The sequence below is a fragment of the Microcaecilia unicolor genome, chromosome 14 (assembly GCF_901765095.1).
Source record: "Microcaecilia unicolor chromosome 14, aMicUni1.1, whole genome shotgun sequence".
NCBI lineage: Eukaryota > Metazoa > Chordata > Amphibia > Gymnophiona > Siphonopidae > Microcaecilia > Microcaecilia unicolor.
The window spans coordinates 42,174,822-42,190,610 of record NC_044044.1 but is presented as its reverse complement, the minus strand read 5'-3'; the positions used below and the strand labels follow the sequence as shown (position 1 = coordinate 42,190,610).

At 49.8% G+C, this 15,789-nt stretch overlaps 1 protein-coding gene across 1 annotated transcript in view; it reads right to left on the bottom strand.

Annotated features, from left to right (window-relative positions):
* The window catches only part of OTUD7B (OTU deubiquitinase 7B), a 147,854-nt gene that overhangs the window by 82,301 nt on the left and 49,764 nt on the right, over nucleotides 1-15,789 (bottom strand). The window contains 2 exon segments of the mRNA XM_030186934.1: nucleotides 170-297; nucleotides 5,913-6,014. Of these exon segments, the coding sequence (XP_030042794.1) occupies nucleotides 170-297; nucleotides 5,913-6,014 (230 nt within the window).

Here is a 15,789-nt window from a genome sequence, read left to right as displayed (position 1 = left end):
TGCATGGTGTCTCTACAACCATCCGCTGGCAGACAGAGAATACTGATCATTCAAAGTTGCACGGTATCCTAAAGAGCAAATCACACAGAATTACTTTGTTTCTCTGTCTCCATCTGCTGGTTCTGGACTAAAGAAAAGCCCTTTGACAGCAACACAGCCAGCTCTTTACCTCTTTGTTCTGCTGGGTTTGCTGCCACCTCCACCGTCGCTTCAAGGCTTCTCTTTCCAATCCTTTCTCCATTAAGGTATAAAGGGATTTGCGAAGCATAAGGTCTCTGTCATGAAAACCCCACATTCCTAAAGTGCAGGGTAAAAGAAAAAAAAAAATCCTTTACGTGAAACCTAAAAGATTTGTTTTCTTTCTAATGAAAGGGCATACCCTTTTAAGGTCTTTATTTCAATATGTTTAAGGCACCCAAGATTGCATGCCACTCACTTGCTTTTTAAACTAACACCACATTTGAAAATCTCATCCCCTGTGGTTACTTTTAAGCCAAAAGTACTTCAAGGCTCTGGAATTAGAACAAATGATGTCAAAAGTGTTTCGATGGCTGAAAACACAGCTGCACCCCTCTTTTTTGGCATCTACAACTGTGGAAAAAGTAAAGAAAAGGCTTTCACATCTATTTTTTCCCCCGATTTAAATTTACTAATTGCTGGAAAAAAATGTGTAAGACCACTTTCAATTTAGCAAAGACAGATACTTACCTGTAGCAGGTATTTTCCAAGGACTGTATATTCTCACAAAATGGTGGCGCCGATATGCATCACCCAGTCCGGTATTTACCACAGCTAAAAGAACACTATCTCCTCAGTTTAATACTATAGCAAAAAATAAAAGTAAAAATAAAGGCGATAACTCCAATGGGAGGTGTGAGAATATAAAGCCCGCTGTCCTCGGAGAATACCTGCTACAGGTAAGTATCTTTGCTTTCTCTGAGGACAAGCAGGCTTATATATTCTCACAAGTGGGGAATCCCTAGCATCCAGGCTCACCAAAAACAACATCCATCGGTCAATTGACCTCACAACGGTGAGGACATAACACAGATGAACCTGAAACTATATATATTAATCTGAATGAGAGTGCAGCCTGGAACAGAATAAAACGGGTCTAGGAGGGTGGAGTTGGATTCTAGACCCCAAACAGATTCTGCAACACCTCTCGAAACAACTCTCACTTCAGATATCCTGCTCAAGGCAATATTGTGATACGAATGTGTGGAATGAAGACCACGCTGCAGCCTTGAAAATTTCTTCAATGGAGGCTGACCACAAGTGGGCTACCGCCGCAGTCCTGGCTCTGACAGTATGAGCCGTGACTTGACCCTCCAAGGACAGTCAAGCCTGGCCATAAAAGAAGGAAATGCAATCTGCCAGCCAAACAGAAATGGGAAGTTTCCGAATGGCAAACTAAAGAAACGAAAAGCTGGGCGGACTGTCTGTGGGGCCTTGTCCGTACCATGTAATAGGTCAATGCTCTCTTGCAATCCAAGGTGTGCAAGCTGCTTTCGCCAGGATGGGCATGAGGTCAGAGAAAGAATATTGGCAAGACAATCAACTGATTCAGATGGAACACCACCACTTTCGGAAGGAACTAAGGGTGCATGCGGAGGGCTACTCTGTTGCGATGAAACTTAGTATACGGTGCTTTCATCACTAAGGCCTGAAGCTCACTGACTCTACGAGCTGAAGTAACAGCCACCAAGAAAACGACCTTCCAGGTCAAGTACTTCAGATGGCACGAATTCAGTGACTCAAAAGGAGCTTCGTCACTGGGCATAGATACAGTAAAAAAGTGTCCATCTCGGATGATTTGGCAGTTGGGGGGAGACTGGAATTTTTTCCATCAAAGGTGGCCTCTTGTAACCTCTGATCAGTGGGTTCTTCAACTAGTCCATCTCGGATGCACCCTCAATTGGTACTTGCAGAGGAAAACTCCGCCCTTCTGAAGGCCCATGCAATCAAACCCATTCTATTAGGGGAAGGGCAGGTATTCTATTCCAGGTACTTCCTGGACCTAAGGGCCCTGAACAAGAAAAGTTCAGAATGGTTTCCCTGGGCACCCTTCTCCCAACGATTCAGAAAAATGATTAGCTATGCTTTCTGAACTTAAAGGATGCATATACTCGCATCCCGATACTTCCAGCCCACCGGAAGTATCTTCGATTTAGGCTGGGAGCACATCACATTCAGTACAGCGTGTTGCCTTTTGGCCTTGCTTCAGCTCCCAGGGTCTTCACCAAATGTCTAGCGGTAGTTGCAGTATCGCTACACAGATTGGGAGGGAGTCCATATCTTCCCTTATCGCGATGATTGGCTGGTGAAGAGCACCTCAGAGGAGGGTGCTCAGGAGTCCATGTGGATGACTATTCGGATGCTGGAGCTACTAGGGTTTGTTTTAGACTACCCCAAATCCCATCTCAACCCGGTCCAACAATTGGCGCACATAGGAGCCCTCTGACACACTGAAGGCTCAAGCCTATCTCCTGGAGACGAGAGCGGACAATCCTCTCTCATGAGCAAGGTTGGTGCCGCTCAGGTCACAGCTCGGCAGATGTTGAGTTGTTGGGCCACATGGCTTCCACAGTGCACATTACACCCGTGACACGTGTTCACATGAGATCAGCCTAATGGACCCTGGCTTCTCAGTGGTATGAAGCCATGGGGAGTCTATAACTGTTCTCAGAGCTTGTAAGCTTCCCTTCAGTGGTGGACCATTCGATCCAATTTGACTCTGGGACTTCCATTTCAAATTCCTCAGCTGCAGAAATTCCAGACGACAGATGGCATCTCTCCTGAGATGGGGAGCTCATGTAGATGGGCTTCACACTCAAGGTGCTTAATCCACCCAGGAAATGAATCTTCAGATCAATCTCCTGGAGTTTCAGGCAATCCGGAACGCTCTAAAGGCTTTCAGAGATCAGCTCTCTCACCAAATTGTTCTCATCCAAACAGACAATAAGGTTGCAATTTATTACACCAACAAGAAGGTGGGCAGCAGATCATGCCCTCTATCTCAGGAGGCCGTTCAGATGTGGCTCCCTAACATGCAGTGTTCCTTCGAGCCACATATCTGGCAGGCACGAACGGTATCCTGGCCGACAGACTGAGCAGGATAATGCAACCACACAAATGGTCTCTCAATATGAGTATAGCCCACAAGATGATCTGAGCATGGTGAACCCCCTTGGTTGATCTTTTTGCCACTCAGATCAACCAGAAGAAACCTTAGTTCTGTTCCAGACTTTTGGCCCACGACAGACTAGCTCAGATGCCTCTCTCCTCAATTGGGGGACAGGTCTTCTATATGCATATTGTCCATTACCTCTAGTGTGAAAAACTTTGAAAGTCGAGCAAGTCTGTGTAACCATGATTCTGATAGCACTGTACTGGCTACGGCAGATATGGTTCTATCTTCATCTGGAATTATCATCTGAAGAACTGTGGAGATTGGAGTGTTTTCTGACCCTCGTCATTCAGAACGAAGGTTATTTCTACATCCCAATCTCCAGAGTCTGGCTCTCACAGCTTGGGTCTCTCGGAGGGTGTCTCCTGAGTCTTGCTGGCTCCAGGAAAGATTTCACTAAGAGGTGTTCCTCTTTGAAATGGAGGAGGTTTGCTGTCTGGTGTGAGAGCAAGGCCCTAGATCCCCTTACTTGCCCTTTGTAGACCCTGCTTGAATACCACTTATTAGAGTCTGGTCTCAAGACCAACTTCATAAGGGTTCTCCTTAGTGCAATTAGTGTTAAACATGTAGAAGGTAAGCCCTTCTAGTTGTTTGCTTCATGAGAGGTTTGCTTTTGTCAAACCCCCTGTCAAAACCTCCACCAGTGTCATGGCATCTCATTCTCACCCAGCTGATGAACGCTCCTCTTGAGCCACTGAATTCCTGCCATCTACTAAAGTACTTGACCTGGAAGGTCTTTTTCTCGGTGCATGTTAATTCAGCTTGTAACAAGGTAGATGACGGCAGAAAAAGACCTGCACGGTCCATCTAGTATGCCCAACAATTTAAACTCATATGTGCTACTTTGTGTGTATACCTGACCTTCATTTGTTTCTGCCATTTTCAGGGCACAGACCGTAGAAGTCTGCAAAGAAACAAGGCCCACCTCCCAACCACCAGCCCCGCCTCCCCCCACCGGCTCTGCCACCGAATCTCGGCTAAGCTTCTGAGGATCCATTCTTTCGGAACAGGATTCCTTTATGTTTATCCCACGCATTTTTGAATTCCGTTACTGTTTTTATCTCCACCACCTCCCGCGGGAGGGCATCCCAAGTATCCACCACTCTCTCCGTGAAAAAATACTTCCTGACATTTTTCTTGAGTCTGCCCCCCTTCAATCTCATTTCACGTCCTCTCGTTTTACTGCCTTCCCATCTCTGGAAAAGGTTAGTTTGCGGATTAATGCCTTTCAAATATTTGAACACCTGTATCATATCATCCCTGTTTCTCCTCTCCTTCAGGGTCTACATGTTCAGGTGCATAAGTCTCTCCTCATACGTCTTGTAACGCAAATCCCATACCATTTTCGTAGCTTTTCTTTGCACCGCTTCAATTCTTTTTACATCCTTAGCAAGATACGGCCTCCAAAACTGAACACAATACTCCAGGTGGGGCCTCACCAACGATTTATACAGGGGCATCAAAACCTCTTTTCTTCTGCTGGTCACACCTCTCTATACATCCTAGCAACCTTCTAGCTACGGCCACCGCCTCGTCACACTGTTTCGTTGCCTTCAGATCCTCAGCTACTATCACTCCAAGATCCCTCTCCCCGTCCGTACCTATCAGACTCTCCCCGCTTAACACACACGTCTCCCGTAGATTTCTACACCCTAAGCGCATCACTTTGCATTTCTTCGCATTGAATTTTAATTGCCAAACCTTAGACTCTTCTTCTAGCTTCCGTAGGTCCTTTTTCATGTTTTCCACTCCATCCTGGGTGTCCACTCTGTTACAAATGTTAGTATCATCCGCAAAAAGGCAACCTTTACCTTGTAAGCCTTCGGCAATGTCACTCACAAATATATCGAACAGAATGGGCCCCAGCACCGATCCCTGAGGAACTCCACTACTCACCTTTCCCTCCGAGCGAATTCCATTTACCACCCTCTGGCGTCTGTCCGTCAACCAGTTCCTAATCCAGTTTACCACATCGGGTCCTATTTTCAGCCCATCAAGTTTATTTAAGAGCCTCCTGTGCAGAACCGTGTCAAAAGCTTTGCTGAAATCTAAGTAGATTATGTCCATAGCACGTAGGGAGAGATGAGAGTGGAGAGGTACTGAGGAGCTGCAGAGTGAATGCACTTATAGGTCAATAAGAGGAGTTTGAACTGTATGCGGAAACGGATAGGAAGCCAGTGAAGTGACGAGGAGAGGGCTAATATGAGCATAAAAGCAGCCTGATAGAAAAACAAAGAAAACTTAAAATGTGGCAAAAAACTAAGGAAATTAAAGGAAGAACAAAATGAAGGTTCCAACAACAGGAACACAATGAAACGGCAAAAAAGAACTGAAAAAAATAGTTGGTAAAAAAAACCTCTCTCGGACCAAGCGATATAACAAAAAAAAAAAAAAAAAAAAAAGAGGCACCTTCTCCTCATGCAGAAAAAGAAGAACTGAGGAGACCGCATTCTAACGGCAAGGCACTCGCGTCTCGCACTCCATAACACTCATTTAGCTATGGTAAATACCAGACCAGGTGATGTGGATTGGCGTCACCCACTCATGAGATTATATAAGCACTTAAAGCACGAAGGGATCACAATGTGAAGAATCTGGTTACCTCTTCTATGTGATCTTCATGCTGTAGTATCTTGACAGCACAACCTGCTACCAAGGTAACTGTAAATATATGCTGTAATTATAAGAACCTGGACCTACTACAGCTCCATTTTGCCCTTACCGAGAGAAGCAGCATGAAGCAAACAATTTCCATCTCCTGTTGTTGCCAACGGCAGAAGTCTTTGGCAGTTAGGATCTGCATGAGCCCACCAATTCAGACGATCTGTCAAAGAAAGAAGGTAGTGAAAATAAGTTAGTTATCTAAGCATCAAGAAATATGCTAAAAAAAAAAACTACTGAAAAATACTTGTGTGCACTATTCAATTAGCTACAGAAAGACCAACAGAACCTATACCTCAATACTGCACCAGTCACTTGTCTCCTGCTAATGCAGCATATTGTCAGCTTATATTGTGTGTCCAGCTAACAAAAATTGAAAAAACAATGATGCACTTCCCCTTCCTCCATTTGCAGACTCAGACATGGATTAATGGAAGACTGAGTAGGAAGAGTTATAATAAAGCACCTTGGTAGGATAGCAGTGATTGTTTAGGTAGTTGGGTGGTATGGGCTATAATTGTGTGTGGCGAAAGACGGTGTATGTGAGAGTAGAGCTGTACTGAATATTCGATTTGGCCCCGAATAATGCCCTGAATACATTATTCGCATTTGGTTGAATAGTGATTTGAATTCAAATACAAATAAACCAGGCCTCTACTGTGCAAGATCTTACTAAAATAAAGCGAATGCTACATACCTGTAGAAGGTATTCTCCGAGGACAGCAGGCTGATTGTTCTCACTGATGGGTGACGTCCACGGCAGCCCCTCCAATCGGAATCTTCACTAGCAAAGTCCTTTGCTAGCCCCCGCGCGCACCGCGCATGCGCGGCCGTCTTCCCACCCGAAACCGGCTCGAGCCGGCCAGTCTCATATGTAGCAAGACAAGAGAAGGGAAGACACAACTCCAAAGGGGAGGCGGGCGGGTTTGTGAGAACAATCAGCCTGCTGTCCTCGGAGAATACCTTCTACAGGTATGTAGCATTCGCTTTCTCCGAGGACAAGCAGGCTGCTTGTTCTCACTGATGGGGTATCCCTAGCCCCCAGGCTCACTCAAAACAACAACCATGGTCAATTGGGCCTCGCAACGGCGAGGACATAACTGAGATTGACCTAAAAAATTTACCAACTAACTGAGAGTGCAGCCTGGAACAGAACAAACAGGGCCCTCGGGGGGTGGAGTTGGATCCTAAAGCCCAAACAGGTTCTGAAGAACTGACTGCCCGAACCGACTGTCGCGTCGGGTATCCTGCTGCAGGCAGTAATGAGATGTGAATGTGTGGACAGATGACCACGTCGCAGCTTTGCAAATTTCTTCAATGGAGGCTGACTTCAAGTGGGCTACCGACGCAGCCATGGCTCTAACATTATGAGCCGTGACATGACCCTCAAGAGCCAGCCCCGCCTGGGCGTAAGTGAAGGAAATGCAATCTGCTAGCCAATTGGATATGGTGCGTTTCCCCACAGCCACTCCCCTCCTATTGGGATCAAAAGAAACAAACAATTGGGCGGACTGTCTGTTGGGCTGTGTCCGCTCCAGGTAGAAGGCCAATGCTCTCTTGCAGTCCAATGTGTGCAGCTGACGTTCAGCAGGGCAGGAATGAGGACGGGGAAAGAATGTTGGCAAGACGATTGACTGGTTCAGATGGAACTCCGACACGACCTTTGGCAAGAACTTAGGGTGAGTGCGGAGGACTACTCTGTTATGATGAAATTTGGTGTAAGGGGCCTGGGCTACCAGGGCCTGCAGCTCACTGACTCTACGAGCTGAAGTAACTGCCACCAAGAAAATGACCTTCCAGGTCAAGTACTTCAGATGGCAGGAGTTCAGTGGCTCAAAAGGAGGTTTCATCAGCTGGGTGAGAACGACATTGAGATCCCATGACACTGTAGGAGGCTTGACAGGGGGCTTTGACAAAAGCAAACCTGTCATGAAGCGAACAACTAAAGGCTGTCCTGAGATCGGCTTACCTTCCACATGGTAATGGTATGCACTGATTGCACTAAGGTGAACCCTTACAGAGTTGGTCTTGAGACCAGACTCAGACAAGTGCAGAAGGTATTCAAGCAGGGTCTGTGTAGGACAAGAGCGAGGATCTAGGGCCTTGCTGTCACACCAGACGGCAAACCTCCTCCACAGAAAGAAGTAACTCCTCTTAGTGGAATCTTTCCTGGAAGCAAGCAAGATGCGGGAGACACCCTCTGACAGACCCAAAGAGGCAAAGTCTACGCTCTCAACATCCAGGCCGTGAGAGCCAGGGACCGGAGGCTGGGATGCAGAAGAGCCCCTTCGTCCTGCGTGATTAGTGTCGGAAAACACTCCAATCTCCACGGTTCTTCGGAGGATAACTCCAGAAGAAGAGGGAACCAGATCTGACGCGGCCAAAAAGGAGCAATCAGAATCATGGTGCCTCGGTCTTGCTTGAGTTTCAACAAAGTCTTCCCCACCAGAGGTATGGGAGGATAAGCATACAGCAGGCCCTCCCCCCAATCCAGGAGGAAGGCATCCGATGCCAGTCTGCCGTGGGCCTGAAGCCTGGAACAGAACTGAGGGACTTTGTGGTTGGCTCGAGATGCGAAGAGATCCACCAAGGGGGTGCCCCACACTTGGAAGATCTGGCGCACCACTCGGGAGTTGAGCGACCACTCGTGAGGTTGCATAATCCTGCTCAGCCTGTCGGCCAGACTGTTGTTTACGCCTGCCAGATATGTGGCTTGGAGCACCATGCCGTGACGGCGAGCCCAGAGCCACATGCTGACGGCTTCCTGACACAGGGGGCGAGATCCGGTGCCCCCCTGCTTGTTGACGTAGTACATGGCAACCTGGTTGTCTGTCTGAATTTGGATAATTTGGTGGGACAGCCGATCTCTGAAAGCCTTCAGAGCGTTCCAGATCGCTCGCAACTCCAGAAGATTGATCTGTAGATCGCGTTCCTGGAGGGACCAGCTTCCTTGGGTGTGAAGCCCATCGACATGAGCTCCCCATCCCAGGAGAGACGCATCCGTGGTCAGCACTTTTTGTGGCTGAGGAATTTGGAAAGGACGTCCTAGAGTCAAATTGGACCAAATCGTCCACCAATACAGGGATTCGAGAAAACTCGTGGACAGGTGGATCACGTCTTCTAGATCCCCAGCAGCCTGAAACCACTGGGAAGCTAGGGTCCATTGAGCAGATCTCATGTGAAGGCGGGCCATGGGAGTCACATGAACTGTGGAGGCCATGTGGCCCAGCAATCTCAACATCTGCCGAGCTGTGATCTGCTGGGACGCTCGCACCCGCGAGACGAGGGACAACAAGTTGTTGGCTCTGGCCTCTGGGAGATAGGCGCGAGCCGTCCGAGAATCCAGCAGAGCTCCTATGAATTCGAGTCTCTGCGCTGGGAGAAGATGGGACTTTGGGTAATTTATCACAAACCCCAGCAGCTCCAGGAGGCGAATAGTCATCTGCATGGACTTCAGGGCTCCTGCCTCGGACGTGTTCTTCACCAGCCAATCGTCGAGATATGGGAACACGTGCACCCCCAGCCTGCGAAGTGCTGCTGCTACTACAGCCAAGCACTTTGTGAACACCCTGGGCGCAGAGGCGAGCCCAAAGGGTAGCACACAGTACTGGAAGTGACGTGTGCCCAGCTGAAATCACAGATACTGTCTGTGAGCTGGCAGTATCGGGATGTGTGTGTAGGCATCCTTCAAGTCCAGAGAGCATAGCCAATCGTTTTCCTGAATCATGGGAAGTAGGGTGCCCAGGGAAAGCATCCTGAACTTTTCTTTGACCAGATATTTGTTCAGGGCCCTTAGGTCTAGGATGGGACGCATCCCCCCTGTTTTCTTTTCCACAAGGAAGTACCTGGAATAGAATCCCAGCCCTTCTTGCCCGGATGGCACGGGCTCGACCGCATTGGCGCTGAGAAGGGCGGAGAGTTCCTCTGCAAGTACCTGCTTGTGCTGGAAGCTGTAAGACTGAGCTCCCGGTGGACAATTTGGAGGTTTTGAGGCCAAATTGAGGGTGTATCCTTGCCGGACTATTTGGCGAACCCACTGATCGGAGGTTATGAGGCCACCTTTGGTGAAAAGCTTTCAACCTCCCTCCGACTGGCAGGCCGTCCGGCACTGACACTTGGATGTCGGCTATGCTCTGCTGGAGCCAGTCAAAAGCTCGTCCCTTGCTTTTGCTGGGGAGCCGAGGGGCCTTGCTGAGTCGCACGCTGCTGACGAGAGCGAGCGCGCTGGGGCTTAGCCTGGGCCGCAGGCTGTCGAGAAGGAGGATTGTACCTACGCTTGCCAGAAGAGTAGGGAACAGTCTTCCTTCCCCCCAAAAATCTTCTACCTGTAGAGGTAGAGGCTGAAGGCTGCCGGCGGGAGAACTTGTCGAATGCGGTGTCCCGCTGGTGGAGCTGCTCTACCACCTGTTCGACTTTTTCTCCAAAAATGTTATCCGCACGGCAAGGCGAGTCCGCAATCCGCTGCTGGATTCTATTCTCCAGGTGGGAGGCACGCAGCCATGAGAGCCTGCGCATCACCACACCTTGAGCAGCGGCCCTGGACGCAACATCAAAGGTGTCATACACCCCTCTGGCCAGGAATTTTCTGCATGCCTTCAGCTGCCTGACCACCTCCTGAAAAGGCTTGGCTTGCTCAGGGGGGAGAGCATCAACCAAGCCCGCCAACTGCCGCACATTGTTCCGCATGTGTATGCTCGTGTAGAGCTGGTAAGACTGGATTTTGGCCACGAGCATAGAAGAATGGTAGGCCTTCCTCCCAAAGGAGTCTAAGGTTCTAGAGTCCTTGCCCGGGGGCGCCGAAGCATGCTCCCTAGAACTCTTAGCCTTCTTTAGGGCCAGATCCACAACTCCAGAATCATGAGGCAACTGAGTGCGCATCAGATCTGGGTCCCCATGGATCCGGTACTGGGACTCGATCTTCTTGGGGATGTGGGGATTAGTTAATGGTTTTGTCCAGTTCGCAAGCAATGTCTTTTTCAGGACATGGTGCAAGGGAACAGTGGACGCTTCCTTAGGTGGAGAAGGATAGTCCAGGAGCTCAAACATTTCAGCCCTGGGCTCGTCCTCCACAACCACCGGGAAGGGGATGGCCGTAGACATCTCCCGGACAAAGGAAGCGAAAGACAGACTCTCAGGAGGAGAAAGCTGCCTTTCGGAAGAGGGAGTAGGATCGGAAGGAAGACCCTCAGACTCCTCGTCAGAGAAATATCTGGGGTCTTCTTCCTCCTCCCACGAGGCCTCACCCTCGGTGTCAGACACAAGTTCACGGACCTGTGTCTGTAACCGTGCCCGACTCGACTCCGTGGAGCCACGTCCACGATGGGGGCGTCGAGAGGTAAACTCCCTCGCCCGCATCGGCGAAGCTCCCTCCGCCGACGTAGTCGGGGAGCCTTCCTGGGAGGCGACGGCAGCCGGCACCGCACGCGGTACCGACGCCGGAGACCTTACCTCGGGCGATGGGCCAGCCGGCGCCACGCTCGACGGTACCGGTGGCGCAAGCACCGCCGGTACCGGAGGGGTAGGGCGCAACAGCTCCCCCAGAATCTCTGGGAGAACGGCCCGGAGGCTCTCGTTCACAGCGGCTGCAGAGAAAGGCATGGAGGTCGATGCAGGCGTCGACGTCAGAACCTGTTCCGGGCGAGGAGGCTGTTCCGGGCTGTCCAGAGTGGAGCGCATCGACACCTCCTGAACAGAGGGTGAGCGGTCCTCTCAGTGCCGATGCCTGCTGGGTGCTGAATCCCTCGGCGACCCAGAGCTCTCGGTACCGATACGGGAAGGGGACCGGTGACGATGCTTCTTCGATTTCTTGGAACGAAGCATGACACCGGAGCTTCCTGGTACCGACGAGGACGACGTAGAATCCAGCCGTCGCTTCCTCGGGGCCGAGGCCGAAGGAGGTCGGTCTCGGGGGGGCTGTACCGCAGGAGCCCTCAGGGTAGGGGGAGACCCACCCGAAGGCTCACCGCCACCAGCAGGGGAATGGACAGCCCTCACCTGCACTCCTGACGATGCACCACCGTCCGACGACATCAGCAGACGAGGTCCCGGTACCACCGACGTCGATGCAGCTATCCGATGTCTCGGCGCCGATGCAGAGGGCCGATGCCTCGATGCACTGGCAGCCGAGGATGAAGCTCTGGACGCTGAAGACGTCGATGCACACGATACCCCCGGTGCCGATGAAGAGCCCGAGAACAAAACGTTCCACTGGGCCAATCTCGCTACCTGAGTCCGCCTTTGCAAAAGGAAACACAGACTACAGGCCTGAGGGCGGTGCTCGGCCCCCAGACACTGAAGACACGACGCGTGCCTGTCAGTGAGCGAGATAACCCGGGCGCACTGGGTGCACTTCTTGAAGCCGCTGGAAGGCTTCGATGTCATGGGCGGAAAAATCACGCCGGCGAAATCAAAATCCGAAATGGCGAAAATGAGCACCAAAAACTTTGAGGGAGAAAAATCTCGACCGAGGCCGAAAAGAGGCCTACCCCGACGACGAAAGAAAACTTACCGGGGCAAAGACTGGAAATACGGGAAGGGGCAAACGAAACCCAAGGGGGTTTGCGGAGCACTTCCCGAACGAATTTAAATATTTTCCGAAGAAAAAAACACGTCGATTGGACAAAGGACGCGCGAGGTCGACTCTCCGGGGCTCGACACGGCGAAAAACACAGCCGTACCGAGTGCGGACGAAAGAAGACTGCCCGGCTCGAGCCGGTTTCGGGCGGGAAGACGGCCGCGCATGCGCGGTGCGCGCGAGGGCTAGCAAAGGACTTTGCTAGTGAAGATTCCGATTGGAGGGGCTGCCGTGGACGTCACCCATCAGTGAGAACAAGCAGCCTGCTTGTCCTCGAAGAAAGCTAAGTTATTTACCTATAGCAGGCGTTCTGAGGATAGCAGGCATATATTCTCACATGTGGGTACTTCATCCACGATGCATGGTACGGACACTGCCAACTGCACTGTCACTTTAAATCTTTGAGGCAGTGCCCACATTGTGCATGTGCCTTTCTGCCTGCCATTCGAGCGTGAGACCACCAGTACATTACTAACACTAAGACGACAACTCCAAGGGGTTACGAGAACATATGCCTGCTGTCCTTGGAGAACATCTGCTACAGGTTAACTTAGCTTTCTCTGAGGACAAGAAAGCATAATATCTTCACATGTGGAACTCTAGCTACCAAGCTCAAAACATGAATTTTTAGTGAGCCTGGTAGGGGGAAAAAAAAAAAAAGCCAGCGGGCAGAGCTGCCATTCAGTAAGATTACAAGATTTTGCAGGATTGCTTGTCCAAACTGGCTATCTCGCCTAGAATGCTACTGTAGACAGTACTGAGTAGTGAAGGTGTGGATAGACCACGTAGTCGCCTTGCAAATGTCTTCAATGGAGTCAGTAGTGGAAGTGGGCTACTGAAGCCGCCATGGCTCTTACACTGTGAGCACTGACCCAGCTATGAAGGGTCAGCCCAGCCTGAGTATAAGTGTAGGAGATACACTCGGCCAACCAATTAGAAAGAGTACATTTGGTGATGGGAATCCCTAATCTGTTTGGGTCAAAGGCTACAAATAGCTGGGAGGACTTCCTATGAGATTTTGTGTGCTCCATATTATATGCTAGAGCACGCTTGCAGTCTAAGGTATGCAGTGCTGCTTCTCCAGGATGAGGGTATGTCTTAGGGAAGAAAACAGGAACTACAATGGACTGACTGAGGAAGAACTCAGGTATCACTTCAGGGAAGAATTTGGGGTGGGTTCGGAAGAAAATCCTGTTACAGTAGAACCTGGTGTATGGTGGGTCTGCCATTAGGGCTTGAAGTTCACTTTTCTGGCAGAAATAAGAGCTATTAAAAACACTACCTTATGTGTGAGGAATTTTTAGTAACAAGAATGAAATGGTTCAAAAGGAGGTTTTATGAGAGCTGTGATCCCAAACCACAGGTGGTGGTTTGGTATGAAATGAACATTTCATTAATCTTACCAAGGGATGAACTGAAACTTATCAACTTTGAAGTGAAATGTACTAATTTATTACATTTGTACCCCGCTCTTTCCCACATACAGCAGGTCCAGTGTGGCTTACATAGTAAAAGAAAGCATCTTAATGGCACTGAAGTTTACTGAAGAGTTTGTTTTGAGGCCAGAATCAAAGATTGGAAAGGTACTAGTGGGAAGAGAGTATCTAGCAGGGTCGAGTGCTTTGGCTGTACACCAAAGGGACAATCTCTTCCACTTGAAAAGGTAACATTTCTGCATAGAAGGTGGTTTCCTAAACGCTAGGAGTATTCTAGAGACTCTTTTAGGAAGGTTTAAGGAATGTAAATCTGTGTTAGAAACCAAGCCATCAGGGCTAGGGATCAAGCGTCTGAATGGAGTGGAAATCCTTCTGTTATTAAGGTCGGAAAAGGATCTAACCTCGATTTCCTTAGCGTATGCAGCAGATGAATCCAAGAACTGGTGGGTTGTGTCCATCTACCAGCAGGTAGAGATAGAGATTACAAAGCTGAAGGCAGTGATACCAGACAGCCAGCTCCTCCTCCACCTCAGTACATCTCTAGCTCCAGCAGGTGGTGCACGGCGCTTCAGCAGCTCCTGGATTTGTCTGTTGGGGATACTCAGTCTTCTGGGTCCCTGCTTCACCCATTCTTTCCCCCTTTGCCTCCCGGACTTTAGAGCTCTAGCCTTCCTCACCAGTTGGGGGGGGGGGGGGGGGGGGGGGGGGAGGGGAGAGCTCCTTTGCCTTCATTAGGTGTTAAAAAAAAAAAATCCAAACATTTCTGACAGGACCCGGCAGTACAGGGTTTCCCTGTCTTAGTGCTATGCTTTGTCTGTGTGCCGTTAGGCAGCAGACTGCTGCGTCTGTGGGACTCTGCTTCTCCTCCGGAGACACCTGCTGTTCGGCGAGTCCTTGCCTCTTTTTGGCGTGGGGGTACCGTGCTTTAATGTAGGCGACGCTGGCATTTGAAAGCTGTTCCCGCTGTAGTAGCAGATGCTCCGCAATGGGATTCTGTGGTGGCATGTTTGAACGCTGGGGAGGGAAGTGCTGAAGTTCCCCTTCCCCGAGCAGCCTTTTCCTATGCTAAAATGGTGGGAGCGTGCGCCTTTTTCCTGGCGTGGCCCTCTGTTCTGACATCAGCTCTGATCCTTTCCCACCCTGCAGCCTTGATGCGGGCAGGGTGGAGGGGTAGCTTCTCCTAAAGGACCTTGTGTTCCATTAGAGACTGCTGGTGCAGGGATTCCCCTTTATTTTCTCCAGCCTTTGGTTTCCTTTACCAAAATCACTGTTTTTTTCTGCAATTTGCTAAGTCTGTGGTGACCTTGCTTTCGGTTCCTTTGTTTTCCAGCTGTGGTTTGGCTTTTCTTTTTTCAGCCTCTCTTTCTTCCCTCCTTTTGGGAGGGGGATTTTCATGCAGAGTACACGGCACTTAGTCTTCTGGATGTTCAGAGGGCTCTCCGGTATTTGCAGATGTTGCATGTTTTTCGGTGTTCAGATCTTCTCTTTGTCACTGTTTCTTGCTGTGGAACAGCAGCCTCTGGTCTGATCTTTTTCTTGTTGGATTGCAGATACAAGTAACAAACTTTCCTACATCCATGACCTCTTTATCTCTCGTACTCTCCATCTGCTTGCCCTAACTGAAACTTGGCTTTACCCTGAAGACTCTGCTTCAGTCGTGGCCCTATGCCACGGAGGTTATCTTTTCTCCCATACTCCTCGCCCGGTTGGCCGTGGAGGTGGTGTCAGGCTACTACTTTCACCCTCTTGTAAATTTCAACCTCTTCTTCTACCTCAGTCTCACTGTTTTTCTTCCTTCGAACTCCACTCCGTCCGTCTATTTGCTCCTCTGCCTCTCCGAGTAGCAGTCATTTATCGACCCCCTGTTAAGTCCCTTTCTTCTATTCTCACTGACTGATGCTTGGCTTTCCTTCTTTCTTGAACCTTCA